At 40.0% G+C, this 20,590-nt stretch overlaps 1 protein-coding gene across 2 annotated transcripts in view; it reads left to right on the top strand.

Annotated features, from left to right (window-relative positions):
* LOC106584692 (zinc finger protein 609) overlaps window positions 1-20,590 on the top strand; it is a 215,446-nt gene that overhangs the window by 53,038 nt on the left and 141,818 nt on the right. For both annotated transcript variants that reach the window (XM_014170195.2, XM_014170194.2), the window contains exon 2: window positions 15,200-16,066. In XM_014170195.2, the coding sequence (XP_014025670.2) occupies window positions 15,332-16,066 (735 nt within the window). In that variant the 5' untranslated portion in view covers window positions 15,200-15,331. The remainder of the gene's footprint in view (window positions 1-15,199; window positions 16,067-20,590) is intronic.

The following is a 20,590-nucleotide window of genomic DNA, read 5'->3' as shown; positions in this document are numbered from 1 at the left end:
ACAATACTTATAGAATCATGAGAATCCCAGTACATATAGAATCATGAGAATCACAATACATATAGAATCATGAGAATCTCAGTACATATAGAATCATGAGAATCCCAGTACATATAGAATCATGAGAATCACAATACATATAGAATCATGTTAATCACAATACATATAGAATCATGATAATCACAATACATATAGAATCATGTTAATCACAATACATATAGAATCATGTTAATCACAATACATATAGATTCACAATACATATAGAATCATGTTAATCACAATACATATAGAATCATTTTAATCACAATACATATAGATTCACAATACATATAGAATCATGATAATCTCAATACATATAGAATCTCAATACATATCAAATCATGATAATCACAATACATATAGAATCATGATAATCACAATACATGTAGAATCACAATACATATAGGATCATGATAATCACAATACATATAGTCACAATAAACAAAGTCACAATACATATAGAATCACAATACATATAGATTCACAATACATATAGAATCATGAGAATCTCAATACATATAGAATCATGATACATATAGAATCATGATAATCACAATACATGTAGAATCATGATAATCACAATACATGTAGAATCACAATGCATATAGTCACAATACACATGAAATCACAATACATATAGAATCATGATAATCTCAATACATATAAAATCTCAATACATATAGAATATCAATACATATAGAATCATGATAATCACAATACATGTAGAATCACAATGCATATAGTCACAATACACATAAAATCACAATACATATAAAATCTCAATACATATAGAATCACAATACATATAGAATCATGATAATCACAATACATATAGAATCATGTTAATCACAATACATATAGAATCATGTTAATCACAATACATATAGATTCACAATACATATAGAATCATGTTAATCACAATACATATAGAATCATTTTAATCACAATACATATAGATTCACAATACATATAGAATCATGATAATCTCAATACATATAGAATCTCAATACATATCAAATCATGATAATCACAATACATATAGAATCATGATAATCACAATACATGTAGAATCACAATACATATAGGATCATGATAATCACAATACATATAGTCACAATAAACAAAGTCACAATACATATAGAATCACAATACATATAGATTCACAATACATATAGAATCATGAGAATCTCAATACATATAGAATCATGATAATCACAATACATGTAGAATCATGATAATCACAATACATGTAGAATCACAATGCATATAGTCACAATACACATAAAATCACAATACATATAGAATCATGATAATCTCAATACATATAAAATCTCAATACATATAGAATCACAATACATATAGAATCATGATAATCACAATACATGTAGAATCACAATACATATAGAATCATGATAATCACAATACATGTAGAATCACAATACATATAGAATCATGATAATCTCAATACATATAGAATCATGATAATCTCAATACATAGAAACATGATAATCACAATACATATAGATTCTCAATAGATATAGGATCATGATAATCACAATACATATATAGTCACAATACATATAGAATAATGAGAATCACAATACATATAGAATCATGAGGATCACAATACATATAGAATCATGAGAATCCCAGTACATATAGAATCATGAGAATCACAATACATATAGAATCATGAGAATCCCAGTACATATAGAATCATGAGAATCCCAGTACATATAGAATCATGAGAATCCCAATACATATAGAATCATGAGAATCTCAGTACATATAGAATCATGAGAATCACAATACATATAGAATAATGAGAATCCCAGTACATATAGAATCATGAGAATCACAATACATATAGAATCATGAGAATCACAATACATATAGAATCATGAGAATCTCAGTACATATAGAATAATGAGAATCCCAGTACATATAGAATCATGAGAATCACAATACATATAGAATCATGAGAATCACAATACATATAGAATCATGAGAATCTCAGTACATATAGAATCATGAGAATCACAATACTTATAGAATCATGAGAATCCCAGTACTTATAGAATCATGAGAATCCCAGTACATATAGAATCATGAGAATCTCAGTACATATAGAATCATGAGAATCCCAGTACATATAGAATCATGAGAATCACAATACATATAGAATCATGTTAATCACAATACATATAGAATCATGATAATCACAATACATATAGAATCATGTTAATCACAATACATATAGAATCATGTTAATCACAATACATATAGATTCACAATACATATAGAATCATGTTAATCACAATACATATAGAATCATTTTAATCACAATACATATAGATTCACAATACATATAGAATCATGATAATCTCAATACATATAGAATCTCAATACATATCAAATCATGATAATCACAATACATATAGAATCATGATAATCACAATACATGTAGAATCACAATACATATAGGATCATGATAATCACAATACATATAGTCACAATAAACAAAGTCACAATACATATAGAATCACAATACATATAGATTCACAATACATATAGAATCATGAGAATCTCAATACATATAGAATCATGATACATATAGAATCATGATAATCACAATACATGTAGAATCATGATAATCACAATACATGTAGAATCACAATGCATATAGTCACAATACACATGAAATCACAATACATATAGAATCATGATAATCTCAATACATATAAAATCTCAATACATATAGAATATCAATACATATAGAATCATGATAATCACAATACATGTAGAATCACAATGCATATAGTCACAATACACATAAAATCACAATACATATAAAATCTCAATACATATAGAATCACAATACATATAGAATCATGATAATCACAATACATGTAGAATCACAATACATATAGAATCATGATAATCACAATACATGTAGAATCACAATACATATAGAATCATGATAATCTCAATACATATAGAATCATGATAATCTCAATACATAGAAACATGATAATCACAATACATATAGATTCTCAATAGATATAGGATCATGATAATCACAATACATATATAGTCACAATACATATAGAATCATGATAATCTCAATACAGAGCTGAGTAGAGTGTTGAGTAGAGTGTTGGAGGCTATTTTGTAAATGACATCGCCAAAGTCAAGGATCGGTAGCATAGTCAGTTTTATGAGGGTATGTTTGGCAGCATGAGTGAAGGATGCTTTGTTGCAAAATAGGAAGCCTATTCTAGATGTAATTTTGTATTGGAGATGCTTAATGTGAGTTTGGAAGGAGAGTTTACAGTCTAACCAGACACATAGGTATTTGTAGTTGTCCACATATTCTAAGTCCGATCCGTCCAGAGTAGTGATGCTGGACGGGCGGGCAGGTGCAGGCAGCGATCGGTTGAAGAGCATGCATTTAGTGTTGCTTGCATTTAAGAGCAGTTGGAGGCCATGGAAGGAGAGTTGTATGGAATTGAAGCTTGTCTGGAGTTTTGTTAACACAGTGTCCAAAGATGGGCCATAAGTATACAGAATGGTGTCGTCTGCGTAGAGGTAGATCAGAGAATCACCAGCAGCAAGAGCGACATCGTTGATATATACAGAGAAGAGAGTCGGCCCGAGAATTGAACCCCCATAGAGACTGCCAGAGGTCCGTACAACAGGCCCTCCGATTTGACACACTGAACTCTCTGAGAAGTAGTTGGTGAACCAGGCCAGGCAGTCATTTGAGAAACCAAGGCTGTTAAGTCTGCCAATAATAATGCGGTGATTGACAGAGTCGAAAGCCTTGGCCAGGTCGATGAATACGGCTGCACAGTATTGTATTTTATCGATGGCGGTTATGATATCGTTTAGGACCTTGAGCGTGGCTGAGGTGCACCAATGACGAGCTCGGAAACCAGATTGCATAGCAGAGAAGGTACGGTGGGTTTCGAAATGGTCGGTGATCTGTTTGTTAACTAGAAAGGCAGTGCAGGATGGATATAGGTCTGTAACAGTTTGGGTCTAGAGTGTCACCCCCTTTGAAGAGCTGGATGACCGCGGCAGCTTTCCAATCTTTAGGGATCTCAGACAATACAAAAGAGAGGTTGAACAGGCTAGTAATAGGGGTTGCAATAATTCCTGATGATAATTTTAGAAAGAGAGGGTCCAGATTGTCTAGCCCAGCTGATTTGTAGGGGTCCAGATTTTGCAGCTCTTTCAGAACATCACCTATCTGGAAGGAGAAATGGTGGAGGCTTGGGCAAGCTGCTGTGGGGGGTGCAGAGCTGGGTTGGTCCTGGTTGGTCCCTGAATGGGAGACCAGGTGGTGTTGGAGGGCCAGTAGGAGGTGCTCTTTCCTCGGATCGCAAAAAAAATATCCCAGTGCCCCAGGGCAGTGATTGGGGACTTTGCCCTGTGTAGGGAGCTGTCTTTTGGATGGGACGTTAAACGGATGTCCTGACTCTCTGAGGTCACTAAAGATCCCATGGCACTTAACACTCCTACTCTTATGATAACACCAGTGTCCTGGCTAAATTCCCAATCTGTCCCTCATACCATCACAGTCACCTAATCATCCCCAGCTTACAATTGGCTCATTCATCTCCCCTCTCCCCTGTAACTATTCCCCATGTTGTTGCTGCCAATGAGAATGTGTTCTCAGTCAACTTACCTGGTAAGGGTAAAATAAATCAAAATTGCAATGGTATTGGACTTCAGATAGCTCAGGACTAGTATCAAGCTATTACCTCAAATTGAAGCATTTCCAGCAGAATGATAGCCTGTTGAATTCTAAACCCTTGAAAACGATGTAACCTTATTTCTGTGACGGCAAGCTGTGTTGCTCCTTCACATGACCCTGTGGTTTTGAAATGGCTGACTGTTGCTCATAATCCTAAACGGAGAGAGGAGCGGGGAGACAGAATTGCTTGGAATCGCTTGCCACAGTGTCTGTCAATCAAGGGATTTTCCCATGTTGCCACAATCATGAAGTAGAGCAGAATTTGTGAGAGCAAATACATTTAAAAAAAGTAATGGATTGGTGGGAAATTCGATTGATCTGGCAAGAGACGAAAAATGCAATTATTTAAGCCCCCTCCACTCAAGTCCACAACAATAAGATGTATATTTAATAAGCTTTAAGATGACTGATTGATCTTATGAATGCTGAGTAGTAAATTGGGCTATAACAGGTTTGTTTGATAGAGGAGACAACATAAAATCTGTATGGAGGAGTTTTATACTCTCTTCTGAAAACAGGAGTCTTGGTCGTTTCACCTCCTAAAAGCAGAAAGAGGATGGAAACCCCACCATCAGGTTGTTCTGAAATCCTTTCTGTTAGAAACAGATAAGATTAGTGTTCCTGCAACATTATTGTGTTACAATATCATTTGATCTCTGAGAAATTAAGCGAATTGATAGCACCCAAATTGGCCATTTTAATTTATAGGATTCATGTACTATTCAATAAATATAGTACCCAAGATTCTATTTGGACCAAACTTTTTTTCTAACAAGGAGTAATTATGATTTTATTTTTGGAATTCATCATGTATGATACAACGTAAATATACACTATATACAGTACCAGTCAAAAGTTGGGACACCTACTCATTTCAGGGTTTTTCTTAATTTTTGTATTATTTTCTACATTGTAGAATAATAATGAAGACATCAAAACTATGAAATAACACATATGGAATCATGTAGTAACCAAAAAAAGTGTTTTAACAACTCAAAGTATATTTTTGATTCTTCAAAGTAGCCACCCTTCGCCTTGTTGACAGATTTGCACACTCTTGGAATTCTCTCAACCAGCTTCATGGGGTAGTCACCTGGAATGCATTTCAATTAACAGGTGTGCCTTGTGAAAAGTTAATTTGTGGAATGTATTTCCTCCTTAATGCATTTGAGCCAATCAGTTGTGACAATGTAGGGGTGGTATACAGAAGATAGCCCTATTTAGTAAAAGACCAAGTCCATATTATGGCAAGAACAGCTCAAATAAGCAAAGAGAAACGATAGTCCATCATTACTTTAAGACATGAATGCCAGTCAATTCGGAAAATTTCAAGAACTTTGAACGTTTCTTGAAGTGCAGTCGCAAAAACCATGATGAAACTGGCTCTCATGAGGACCGCCACAGGAAAGGAAGACCCAGAGTTACCTCTGCTTCAGAGGATAAGTTCATTAGTTACCAGCATCAGAAATTGCAGCCCAAAGTAACACACATCTCAACATCAACTGTTCAGAGGAGACTGCGTGAGTCAGGCCTTCATGGTCGAATTGCTGCAAAGAAACCAATACTAAAGGACACCAATAAGAAGAAGAGGCTTGCTTGGCCCAAGAAACATGAGCAATGAACATTGGACTGGTGGAAATCTGTCCTTTGGTCTGATGAGTCCAAATTTGAGATTTTTGGTTCCAACCATCTTGTCTTTGTTTTACATTTACGTCATTTAGCAGACGCTCTTATCCAGAGCGACTTACAAATTCTTTGTGAGACGCACAGTAGGTGAACGGATGATCTCCGCATGTGTGGTTCCCAACGTGAAGCATGGAGGAGGTGTGATGGTGTGGGGGTGCTTTGCTGGTGACACTGTCAGGGATTTATTTAGAATTCAAGGCACACTTAACCAGTATGGCTACCACAGCATTCTGCAGCTATATGCCATCCCATCTGGTTTGCGCTGTGTAAGGGCTATTTGACCAAGAAGGAGAGTTATGGAGTGCTGCATGACCTGGCCTCCCCAATCACCCGACCTCTACCCAATTGAGATGGTTTGGTATGAGTTGGACTGCAGAGTGAAGGAAAAGCAGCCAACAAGTGCTCAGCATATGTGGGAACTTCTTCAAGACTGTTGAAAAATCATTCCAGGTGAAGCTGGTTGAGAGAATGCCAAGAGTGTGCAAAGCTGTCATTAAGGCAGAAGGTGGCCACTTGGAAGAATCTGTTGTTTTACACTTTTTTGGTTACTACGTGATTCCATATGTTATTTCATAGTTTTGATGTCTTCACTATTATTCTACAATGTAGAAAGTAGTGAAAATAAAGGAAAACCCCTTTTTATTTATTTTCTTACTCTTATTTTACCAGGTAAGTTGACTTTGAACACATTCTCATTTACAGCAATGACTTGGGGAATAGTTACAGGGGAGAGGAGGGGGATGAATGTGCCAGTTGAAAGCTGGGGATGATTAGGTGACTGTGATGGAATGAGGGACAGATTGGGAATACAGTGTGTCCAAACTTTTGACTGGGTGTGTGTGTGTGTATAAAAAATTAGATACTCTACCGTTCAAAAGTTTGGGTTCACTTAGAAATGTCCTTGTTTTTGAAAGAAAAGCACATATTTTGACCATTAAAATAACGTCAAATTGATCAGAAATACAGTGTAGACATTGTTAATGTCGTAAATGACTATTGTAGCTGGAAACAGCAGATTCTTTATGGAATATCTACAGAGGCCCATTATCAGCAACCATCACTCTTGTGTTCCAATGGCATGTTGTGTTAGCTAATCCAAGTTTATAATTTTAAAAGGCTTATTGATCATTAGAAAAACATTTTGCAATTATGTTAGCACAGCTGACAACTGTTGTTCTGATTTAAAGAAGCAATAAAACTGGCCTTCTTTAGACTAGTTGAGTATCTGGAGCATCAGCATTTGTGGGTTCGATTACAGGCTCAAAATGGCCAGAAACAAAGACTTTCGTCAGTCTATTCTTGTTCTGAGAAATGAAGGCTATTCCATGCGAGAAATGGCCAAGAAACTGAAGATCTCGTACAACGCTGTGTACCACTCCCTTCGCAGAACAGCGCAAGCTGACTCTAACCAGAATAGGAGTGGGAGGCTCCGGTGCACAACTGAGCAAGAGGACAAGTACATTAGTGTCTAGTTTGAGAAACAGATGCCTCACAAGTCCTCAACTGGCAGCTTCATTAAATAGTACCCGCAAAACACCGGTCGACTTCAGGATGCTGGCCTTCTAGGCAGAGTTCCTCTGTCCAGTGTCTGTGTTCTTTTGCCCATCTTAATCTTTTATTTTTATTGGCCAGTCTGGCCAGCATCTTGGAGTCGCCTCTTCACTGTTGACGTTGAGACTGGTGTTGTGTACCAGATTTGAGAGAAATAAGCTTTTTGTGCATATGGAACATTTCTGGTATCTTTTATTTCATCTCATGAAACATGGGACCAACACTTTACATGTTGCGTTCATATTGTTGAGTATAAATGTGGTTTTGGAATATTTTCATTGGGAATTGATTAGTCCTTGTGCATAGAGTTGAATGGATAGTATTCCTTTGCAGTCATTGGCTTTTGTTTATTATACATTTTAAAGTGAAACATCTCGACATCACTCTGTTGCTTGCCCAGATTCTTTTGGAACAATTACCATGTAAGGAGGGTGTTACTGAATGACAATGAAAAGAGAGCAGAGCAGCGAGTGGACATTTTGTAATCACGTCTCATCCTGCTGAAATCCTCCGACTTCGGTTAGTTTAATTAAGTGTGGAATTAGAGGCAGTTCACCAGAAAGGCAGTTCTCAGAATAGCTCTGGCATCCTGCTTGCCTTAGAATAATCAACTGTCATTTCAAGCAACACAAATAGTCTTATTAGATTCTATGTTATCTTTTCAACACGGTCTTTCCCTGACATTGCAGGATAGAGTTCTTAAAATCACAGATTGATCAAATCAAAGTTTATTTGTCACGTACGCCGAATACAAGAGGTGTAGACCTTACAGTGAAATGCTTATTTACAGGCTCTAACCAATAGTGCAAAAAAGGTATTAGGTGAACAATAGGTAGCTAAAGAAATAAAACAACAGTAAAAAGACAGGCTATATACAGTAGCGAGGCTACATACAGACACCGGTTAGTCAGGCTGATTGAGGTAGTATGTACATGTAGATATGGTTAAAGTGACTATGTATATATGATGAACAGAGAGTAGCCGCAGATTGATAGTCAGACAGCTAGGCCTAAGTGTTTATCAAGTAGAACCCATCCATTTTTGCAGTATGTTTGGCTGTCTGTTTGTGACTGGATTCTTCCTGGTTCTGTGGCCTCACGTTTTTTTGTTGGGTTTGTATTTGACGGGAATGCTTGCATCTCTCAGCAGGCTCAAGCCCTGTTACTAACTAAAGGATTAGACCAGACTACTTAAGAGTTATTTTTTTATTTTTTTTCCCACCTACCCCCTGTCTGACCATCTGGCTTCACAACCAATCAAACGCAGACGGAGCATTTTACCCTGCTGCTGGCCGAGCATGTCAAGAGTTCAACAGAACACTCGGCAACACAGCCAGAGCAAGGAAGGACCCAATGCTGAAAACGGTGGCTATCCACTGGCTATATCCTGTTTCCACTCGGTAGTTTGTAGCTAGAGCAAGGAAGGACCCAATGCTGAAAACGGTGGCTATCCACTGGCTATATCCTGTTTCCACTCGGTAGTTTGTAGCTAGCTATAGTAGCTAGAGCAAGGAGGGACCCAATGCTGAAAACGGTGGCTATCCACTGGCTATATCCTGTTTCCACTCGGTAGTTTGTAGCTAGCTATAGTAGCTAGAGCAAGGAGGGACCCAATGCTGAAAACGGTGGCTATCCACTGGCTATATCCTGTTTCCTGTGAAGGGAAGATTTTGTTTGTTGAAAAGTTACATTTTTTGTTATTTACCTTTCCATTTCAAGAATAATGCCGAAGCAGAGTATCTAAAATGGTTGGCCTTTGTCAAATCTACTTTGTTTATGCTACATGTCATGCATCTCAGTCAGACTATGCAAACATCTCGAGTGCATCTCGCTCTTTCTCTCTTCGTGTGTGTGTGTGTGTGTGTGTGTGTGTGTGTGTGTGTGTGTGTGTGTGTGTGTGTGTGTGTGTGTGTGTGTGTGTGTGTGTGAGTGAGAGAGAGAATTGGCCTTCCATTGTCATGAAGGAGCAAAAGGGTTACGCCAACGCATTCATATGATAAGTGCCTTGAAAAGAGGGCTTGTGAAAGAGAAGCTCCTCTTCCGGCACACAAGTTGTTTTTGACCCAGTGTCAGGAAATCAAAAGCGGCAAAGGGCTGTGATCTGCCTCAATGGAGGCAATGTGTCGGGGCCCATAAAATTCCTGGGTCTTGTTTCACTCTTTATTGGTCTGTCACGTGTAAAAAGGCTAGTGTGGGGAATACCAATAACTCAGAACAAACTGGTTAAGAAGAAGGCCATTGCTAGAGAGTCTCTTTTTGCCTAACATTTTGGTCCGTTTGATCGTACAGGCTGACTAAGATGAACCAGAACTTCCTAGTAAAGGATTCTGGCACAAAATGTTAGGACTAAGTGTGTCTTTTGTTTAGTCAGGTCCTCCCACCCCCACTGATTATGAATGCAAATCTATTTCTGTGTCTTATTAAATGTCTCACAACGGAGAGGTAGCCTAATAGGATCATGGTTGCTTCATCAAGACCTTCATTACAGATCATTAATGCTGACATTGTAATCCATTTTTCCTTTCTCCCCCATTAGCTTATACAGAGTAAAGTGGGTAAGTGGGCTTTGATGCCGGCAGTAGAAGTCAACCTTGTTTTGGTGCTTTTGTTGACCGCAGTGGATTGATATGTCATGGTGTTAATTAGACTAAATATCCGGCGAGGGGGAGCTCTGGTGAGGAGCTTGGAGCTTGATCTCTGGGGCAGGGTTTGTGGCTTTGATGATTTCAGAGGTCTCTTTAGTCCTGCCTGACGTCAACCTGCTGGTAAAAGAGGAAATGGACTCCATATGTGTTTGGTGTTTGCTGAAACCTCACCCTCCCTGGCAAAGCCGCCATGTGCCTTGTAAACCCAAAGGCAGCTTTCTCCCTGAACTTGAGAGCGCATCGAGGAAGCTTGGCTATTGTTTTCAGGAATGGTACAGTTTATTGCACCTTCAAATTAGGTCGAATACACACTACACATTAGGTCAACGAGCTACAGAGACTATACATTAGGTCAACGAGCTACAGAGACTATACATTAGGTCAACGAGCTACAGAGACTATACATTAGGTCAACGAGCTACAGACACTACACATTAGGTCAACGAGCTACAGAGACTATACATTAGGTCAACGAGATACAGAGACTATACATTAGGTCAACGAGCTACAGAGACTATACATTAGGTCAACGAGATACAGAGACTATACATTAGGTCAACGAGCTACAGAGACTATACATTAGGTCAACGAGCTACAGAGACTATACATTAGGTCAACGAGCTACAGAGACTACACATTAGGTCAACGAGCTACAGAGACTATACATTAGGTCAACGAGCTACAGACACTACACATTAGGTCAACGAGCTACAGAGACTATACATTAGGTCAACGAGCTACAGAGACTACACATTAGGTCAACGAGCTACAGAGACTATACATTAGGTCAACGAGCTACAGAGACTATACATTAGGTCAACGAGCTACAGAGACTATACATTAGGTCAACGAGCTACAGACACTACACATTAGGTCAACGAGCTACAGAGACTATACATTAGGTCAACGAGATACAGAGACTATACATTAGGTCAACGAGCTACAGACACTATACATTAGGTCAACGAGATACAGAGACTGACTATACATTAGGTCAACGAGCTACAGAGACTATACATTAGGTCAACGAGATACAGAGCCTATACATTAGGTCAACGAGCTACAGAGACTACACATTAGGTCAACGAGCTACAGACACTACACATTAGGTCAACGAGATACAGAGCCTATACATTAGGTCAACGAGCTACAGACACTACACATTAGGTCAACGAGCTACAGAGACTACACATTAGGTCAACGAGCTACAGACACTACACATTAGGTCAACGAGCTACAGAGACTATACATTAGGTCAACGAGCTACAGAGACTATACATTAGGCCAACGAGCTACAGAGACTATACATTAGGTCAACGAGGTACAGAGACTATACATTAGGTCAACGAGCTACAGAGACTATACATTAGGTCAACGAGCTACAGAGACTATACATTAGGCCAACGAGCTACAGAGACTATACATTAGGCCAACGAGCTACAGAGACTATACATTAGGTCAACGAGCTACAGAGACTATACATTAGGTCAACGAGCTACAGAGACTGACTATACATTAGGTCAACGAGCTACAGAGACTATACATTAGGTCAACGAGCTACAGAGACTGACTATACATTAGGTCAACGAGCTACAGAGACTATACATTAGGTCAACGAGCTACAGAGACTATACATTAGGTCAACGAGCTACAGAGCTATACATTAGGTCAACGAGCTACAGAGACTATACATTAGGTCAACGAGCTACAGAGACTATACATTAGGTCAACGAGCTACAGAGACTACACATTAGGTCAACGAGATACAGAGACTATACATTAGGTCAACGAGCTACAGAGACTATACATTAGGTCAACGAGCTACAGAGACTATACATTAGGTCAACGAGCTACAGAGACTATACATTAGGTCAACGAGCTACAGAGACTGACTATACATTAGGTCAACGAGATACAGAGACTATACATTAGGTCAACGAGCTACAGAGACTATACATTAGGTCAACGAGATACAGAGACTATACATTAGGTCAACGAGCTACAGAGACTATACATTAGGTCAACGAGCTACAGAGACTATACATTAGGTCAACGAGATACAGAGACTACACATTAGGTCAACGAGCTACAGAGACTACACATTAGGTCAACGAGCTACAGAGACTATACATTAGGTCAACGAGCTACAGAGACTATACATTAGGTCAACGAGCTACAGAGACTATACATTAGGTCAACGAGCTACAGAGACTATACATTAGGTCAACGAGCTACAGACTATACATTAGGTCAACGAGATACAGAGACTTTACATTAGGTCAACGAGCTACAGAGACTGACTATACATTAGGTCAACGAGCTACAGAGACTATACATTAGGTCAACGAGCTACAGAGACTACACATTAGGTCAACGAGATACAGAGACTATACATTAGGTCAACGAGCTACAGAGACTATACATTAGGTCAACGAGCTACAGAGACTATACATTAGGTCAACGAGATACAGAGACTATACATTAGGTCAACGAGCTACAGAGACTATACATTAGGTCAACGAGCTACAGAGACTATACATTAGGTCAACGAGCTACAGAGACTATACATTAGGTCAACGAGCTACAGAGACTATACATTAGGTCAACGAGCTACAGAGACTATACATTAGGTCAACGAGATACAGAGACTGACTATACATTAGGTCAACGAGCTACAGAGACTATACATTAGGTCAACGAGCTACAGAGACTATACATTAGGTCAACGAGATACAGAGACTATACATTAGGTCAACGAGCTACAGAGACTATACATTAGGTCAACGAGCTACAGAGACTATACATTAGGTCAACGAGCTACAGAGACTATACATTAGGTCAACGAGCTACAGAGACTATACATTAGGTCAACGAGCTACAGAGACTGACTATACATTAGGTCAACGAGCTACAGAGACTATACATTAGGTCAACGAGCTACAGAGACTATACATTAGGTCAACGAGCTACAGACTATACATTAGGTCAACGAGCTACAGAGACTATACATTAGGTCAACGAGCTACAGAGACTATACATTAGGTCAACGAGCTACAGAGACTACACATTAGGTCAACGAGATACAGAGACTATACATTAGGTCAACGAGCTACAGAGACTATACATTAGGTCAACGAGCTACAGAGACTATACATTAGGTCAACGAGCTACAGACACTATACATTAGGTCAACGAGCTACAGAGACTGACTATACATTAGGTCAACGAGATACAGAGACTATACATTAGGTCAACGAGATACAGAGACTATACATTAGGTCAACGAGATACAGAGACTATACATTAGGTCAACGAGCTACAGAGACTATACATTAGGTCAACGAGCTACAGAGACTATACATTAGGTCAACGAGATACAGAGACTACACATTAGGTCAACGAGCTACAGAGACTACACATTAGGTCAACGAGCTACAGAGACTATACATTAGGTCAACGAGCTACAGAGACTATACATTAGGTCAACGAGCTACAGACTATACATTAGGTCAACGAGATACAGAGACTTTACATTAGGTCAACGAGCTACAGAGACTGACTATACATTAGGTCAACGAGCTACAGAGACTGACTATACATTAGGTCAACGAGCTACAGAGACTACACATTAGGTCAACGAGATACAGAGACTATACATTAGGTCAACGAGATACAGAGACTATACATTAGGTCAACGAGCTACAGAGACTATACATTAGGTCAACGAGATACAGAGACTGATACATTAGGTCAACGAGCTACAGAGACTATACATTAGGTCAACGAGCTACAGAGACTAACTATACATTAGGTCAACGAGCTACAGAGACTATACATTAGGTCAACGAGATACAGAGACTGACTATACATTAGGTCAACGAGCTACAGAGACTATACATTAGGTCAACGAGATACAGAGACTATACATTAGGTCAACGAGATACAGAGACTATACATTAGGTCAACGAGCTACAGAGACTATACATTAGGTCAACGAGCTACAGAGACTATACATTAGGTCAACGAGCTACAGAGACTACACATTAGGTCAACGAGCTACAGAGACTACACATTAGGTCAACGAGCTACAGAGACTACACATTAGGTCAACGAGCTACAGAGACTACACATTAGGTCAACGAGCTACAGAGACTACACATTAGGTCAACGAGCTACAGAGACTATACATTAGGTCAACGAGCTACAGAGACTGACTATACATTAGGTCAACGAGCTACAGAGACTATACATTAGGTCAACGAGCTACAGAGACTATACATTAGGTCAACGAGACAAAACATTGTCAGGCACCTGTTTAGGAATAATTCTTTGTACACATTGTCTGAAAGTGCTTTGTAGGTTTACAATACTTTATGAAAGTGGATACCGTCTTGCCTGCCAGACCTTCCTGTGTTATAAGATTCTAATATCTGATGATCTCATTATAGTTTATCTTGGAATGTTAGAGCTTGACCTTTGACTGCATTCTTTTCACACATTTTCTCTTCCTCTCTTTACAGAGCAAACAATGTGGGTTACTGGGAAGGGGATACGGAGAAGACCCTAAAGCTGCTGTAATCCTTCTCCCACTGCCTCCAGTGGTCTGAGAAGGTCAGACTTAACTGTGGCGCGCCTGGGCCGCTGGCACTAAGATGTCCCTAAGCAGTGGCACTGCAGGCGGGAAAGGTGTGGACTCTAATGCGGTGGACACTTATGACAGCGGCGACGAATGGGATATAGGTGTTGGCAATCTGATCATTGACCTTGACGCAGACCTAGAAAAGGACAAACTTGAGATGTCTGGTACTAAAGACGGTGGGGGTATGGCTGCCCCTCCCAGCGCTGTAGCAGCTCTACCGGACAACATAAAATTTGTTAGCCACATACCCGCTGCTCAAGGGAAAGAGAGTAAACCCAAATCAAAGCGTAGTAAGAGCTCAAAGGACAGTGGCAAGGCCTTGGCCTCAGACGGGGCCAAAAAAGACACCCAGGTGCGAACCCAGGGTGAGGTCACTGGACCCGCCATTGGCACAGGTCCCACGGCAAACGCAAACTCTGGAAAGGGTGCTGAGAAGAGCAGCAAAGCCTCCCGTAATGTTTCTAGTGGAAAGAAAGAAAAGGAGGGGGGTTCTGGGAAAAGTAAGAAGGAGAGAAGTGAATTTGTGCCTACTACTGAGAAGGATGTAGGTGCCCTAGTTTTGCCTTTGGCATGTCGTGGCGTTCCATTTGAGGGTACGCAAAATACAGACTTGGCTGTGGCTGAGCAACTTGGGAATATCGCCCTGGATTCCACACGGATTGTTGTACCACCGTTAGCCATTAAAAATGAGCCAGAGGAGATGGACAACGGCGAATGCAGAAACCTGAAGAAAATGAAAAGTGAAAAGGTAAGAAACAAGCTGTCTTGTGTCTTTGTTTTTTTGCGTTTGGCTGCTGTTTAATCAACTGATTTGAATGATGGCAGATGTTGGTTGTTTGTTTGCTGCTGGAGTATTAGTATGTCTAGCTCATCGTGACCAAGTGATTTAAGAGATTTTAATGTAGCACTTTGCTTTCAAGTGGAGTGAACAACAGACTTAATCTAGTTCTCTGTGTGGGGGATAAGAGCTTTGTACGGTCTTGAAAACTCTCATGTAATCACTGAATTTGATGGGTGTTAAGCAGTGCATGGGGCTCCATCTTAGCACTAATGTGTCCTCCTCGGGGACTTTTACGCTGCTGTACACACCCCGTAGCCCAGAAACAAGTGAATTATGTTCTGCAAGACACAACATTGGCATCAGTCTGTAACACTACATACCGTAGATTCCTGTCCTCTGTTTGCTAGTCATTTCAGCAATGAGTTACTGCTCAGGCCCTTCACTGCCATTAGGATTTGCAAACCTTCTGGTGTTCTCAGGCACTCAAATTGGCAGACTTGTTTTTACAAGGCTATGGGTTGCTTGTGGACATCGCGAGGGGAGGGTGGAAGGCTTCAGTGTGCCAGATGCCAATGATGTGAGAAGCCAGAGTTCCGCAGTTCTCTGATAAGGTTCCTGACAGGGTCCCTGGAGGGTTTTGTAAAGCCATCTCGTGAAGAGGCTTTGCACCAGGAGATCAGTTCCACCTGTTGGCCGTATGTCACCGCCAGGCGCTGAGACTAAAGTGAAGCTCCAGGGGAAGTGTCCGATGTCTTGTCCTGGCAACAGATCTTTTTTTTTTTGAGAGAGAGCGTCGAAAAGCCTCCGCTTTTTCCACCCCTGCACTTAGTCAGCTGGGGACGACGACTTCCAGGCTAAAGTTACCCATTAGACATAATTACTGGCTACTCATCTCTAAATCATGACGAGAGTATGCTTTTTAAAGTGTTCATCGGATGGCACTTGGTGGATCGACAGGAGAAGGTATCAAAGATTGTCACTTTGAGCTGTGTGATAGCTACTTCTGCTGCAATGAAGAGGCCACCGGATCCCAATAAGCACGTTTCCATCCACAGTTCAGTCATACCATATATAATTATTATTTTTTTTAAACTCACGACAGCTGTGATGGAAACAGGAAGTTTCAGTATAATTTTATTAATGAATTTTATTAATGCCAACAGATTATTTGTTAGTTCGACATGGTGGGATCTTTTTTTTTGTCTGTAAAATGTATTACGTGGGAAATGATGGTGGAAACGCTTTTATGCTCAAATATTGATATAATAACCATCATGTCGAAGTAAATTTGGGGTCACGTGATGATATGTTGTGTGGTCCTCCCACTACGACTCATCGGGAAACATACAGTTTATTGGGATACAGATTAAATAAGTTATGATGAACTTCACAGAGGTGGTGAAAGTGCAAGGTGATGAGCTTGATGCTCCTTTCCAATAAATATCGATGGTCTTATTCTGGTGACATGATGATCGATGCTTGGCTGCCATTTGACAAAATAACATTCTGTCTCTTGTCCATAATAATGTCATCATGTAGACTAGCCTACCTGCACTGTACCTGCGAGCTGTTGGCTTAGAGCTCAGGCACCAAGACCAGAGGAGGCACATTCACTATTTAACACAACAGTTTGTGACAAAACCATCAGTAGAGTTAAACTTCACATTTTTATTCAGTACATGAAATAAAGTACATTTTTGTGTGTACTATGTCATCACGAACTGACTTTTATCCGCAACAAGTCCACAGGTGGGGAAAAGGTGCATATTTTCTTTATACGGATTGTAGAATATTCACATTAAAATCTGTTGCCAATTGGATGGAAACTTGTCTACTGAGAGGGTTTTCTGCTTCCGCTGTATTGAAGAGGCCATCCGGATCCCATTGAGAGGCTTTTCTGCTTATCTTTGGAGCTTTGGGACTGCTGCCTCAGGGTATCTGAACTCTGTGGCGGGAGGTTTCGTGTGTCATCTTGCTCCGTGTTTCACCTCTATCATCTAATGGAAGGAGGCAGTCAGTTCAACTCACTCTCGCTGTCTTGAGCAGGGAAGGAGGAGAGGAAGTAATAAAGACTCCCTCTGTGAGGATCATGCCAGCAGGACAGGAAATCCGGTGACCAAGGGACAAGATATCTCGTCGACCCTCTAGAGATAAAGGGTTTAGGGTCATTTGTTTAGACATATTTTAAAGTCTTGGTTGACCAAAAATTTAAAGCTAAGGACATAGCAATGGCTACTTCGACAAATCCATGTATTTGGCAGAAATCCTACAGCCCCTTCTCCCTGTTCTCATAGTATCATCCTGCGTGGCCTTCGATGTCTGATCAGTGGGCCATTTCTGACATTATGTAGTCGTCAGCGCCCATGCTACTGTCATGACCTTCACATGCATCTGTTTGGACAACACAGGGAATTTCCAGTGCCCTGTACAGGCATTAACATCAGTGATGATGATTGCATGTTTCTAATTTTGTCAGCGATGGAATTACTTGAGGTGAATGAGACTCTCTCTTTTGTAAAAATCCCCCGTAATCCGTTTTTGGATATTATTTAATATGCTTTTAGACATTATTATTAATGTCTCCTTGTTGTTTACAGTCCCAACTCTTAAGACAGTATGGGCTGTCCTAAAAAACCCATCGCCTACATAGTTTTTACAAACTTGCGGTTACAAACTTACAAACTTTTTCCTACTAAGCATCCTGCCACAAAAATGTCTGCCACAAAAAGGTCATTCTACCACAAATGGGTCTGCAAAAGGGCATTCTACCACAAATGGGTCTGCAAAAAGGGCATTCTACCACAAATGGGTCTGCAAGAAGGGCATTCTACCACAAATGGGTCTGCAAAAAGGTCAGCATCTGCTTGTACAATGCTCTAAACAGGTCATTTAAAATACACTGTGGCCCGTGGCAGTTAAAACGAAATTCAACAATATTCAAAAACATATTGAACTTTGAATATTAATTTGCCCAAGTTTATTCATAAGATAAAATGCTTCAGTGTGTCAGTATTTTCTGCAACTTTTTAAAATGTCACAGGAATTCTCCTGTATGTGATTTGTGTGCAGTGCGCGCATATATTTACACTTTATAACTTTTATCGATAATGATAACCCCCCCCAAATGGATTTTTCCCAGAACTCTTGGGGAAAAAAGTCGGCATCTGATGTGGTTTTAGCATTTCTGTCGACTTACAACATCCGATATTTTAGTTTTTTTTTTTTTCATGAAAATGTTTTTTTTTAAATTTAAATTACATTTTTTATTAGAGTAACTTGAAAAAAACTGAGAAATGGAATTTGAGCTAAATGCCTCCCTCTTCTTTTCATTTTGAATCGGCACCAGGCACTTTCCTCAATGCCAGTTACTACAACCTTGTCTGAGTTCAATGAACTCTACTGTAGAGAAAGTGCTTCGTGCTCGGGGGGTTTAAAGCTGTCTAGCATTCCTCTCTCGGCAGTGAAGTTTGATAGTTTAATTGATAGAGCAGTGCTTTTCATTAATAGGTATTTTTGGATCTCTCTCGTATTCTGTGGGGAATGTGTCTGGGTGGTGAGCAGTGCCTGTGAAATGGCAGGCTCCAGCGCTCTCTGTGCCACTAGGACTACACAGGACCTAAATCCAGGGCTTTACAGAGTGACTGGATCTACAGGGTCCTGAGCACAGCCCTTCTCTCTCTCTCCCCCTCTCTCCCCCTCTCTCTCACTGCCCATGGTGGCCTGTGACTGGTGCTATTGTATTCCAGCACATTCCTTAAACAGGCAGCTCAGGGTTAGTCAGGGCTGTGCAGAGAGACTCTCTCTCCTTTCCGTGCCCATTTTCTCCGGACTGACCGGTTTGGAGCTGTGAGCGGATCCTCTCTGTTGGCTTGGCAACCTTTCTCGTGTTTTCTCCGCATTATTTCGACCTTATAGGAACATGGGCGCTGGGTTTAAACGCTGGAAGTCAGGCGTTGTGGGTGGGTGTGTGTGTGTTTATGGGACCTAAAAGGGGAAAAGTGGTGCAGTGGTGCAGTACTACAGCCCTGGTTTCCTTCTCCACAGTAGCACCCCATAGCAGAGCTCCAGTGGAATATGCCTGCACCAGACAGCCCCAGCCTTGAGGACAGTCTAAGAACAACTAGCCTTCATCATTGAAGTAGTCTTTCTGCTCACAGAGGAGCAGGGAGATGGACTAAAATAGTATAAACCTAGGCACAAACTGTTAAGGAGCAGCACGCTTCAACACCGCATAGCAGGCCAACTGTCTCTCGTACACACGGCCTCAGAAGAAATGAGCCTTTTTGATCTGTAAACTCCCATGTGATCTAGTAGTGTTTCCCCTCCAGTCCAGACTCCCCCTCAGCTCCTCTGTCAGTGTGTGGAATCCAAAGACAGGAGGGGTTGTGTTTAGAGTAGATGTGACAAATTTCTCAATGTTTAAACTGCCATTTTTGTATTTCTTTTTTACAGTTTTAACACAATCATGAAATAACGTCAAGTCACAATTTT

Source organism: Salmo salar, chromosome ssa23, assembly GCF_905237065.1.
Source record: "Salmo salar chromosome ssa23, Ssal_v3.1, whole genome shotgun sequence".
Lineage (NCBI taxonomy): Eukaryota > Metazoa > Chordata > Actinopteri > Salmoniformes > Salmonidae > Salmo > Salmo salar.
This window is presented reverse-complemented; position numbering and strand designations above follow the sequence as displayed.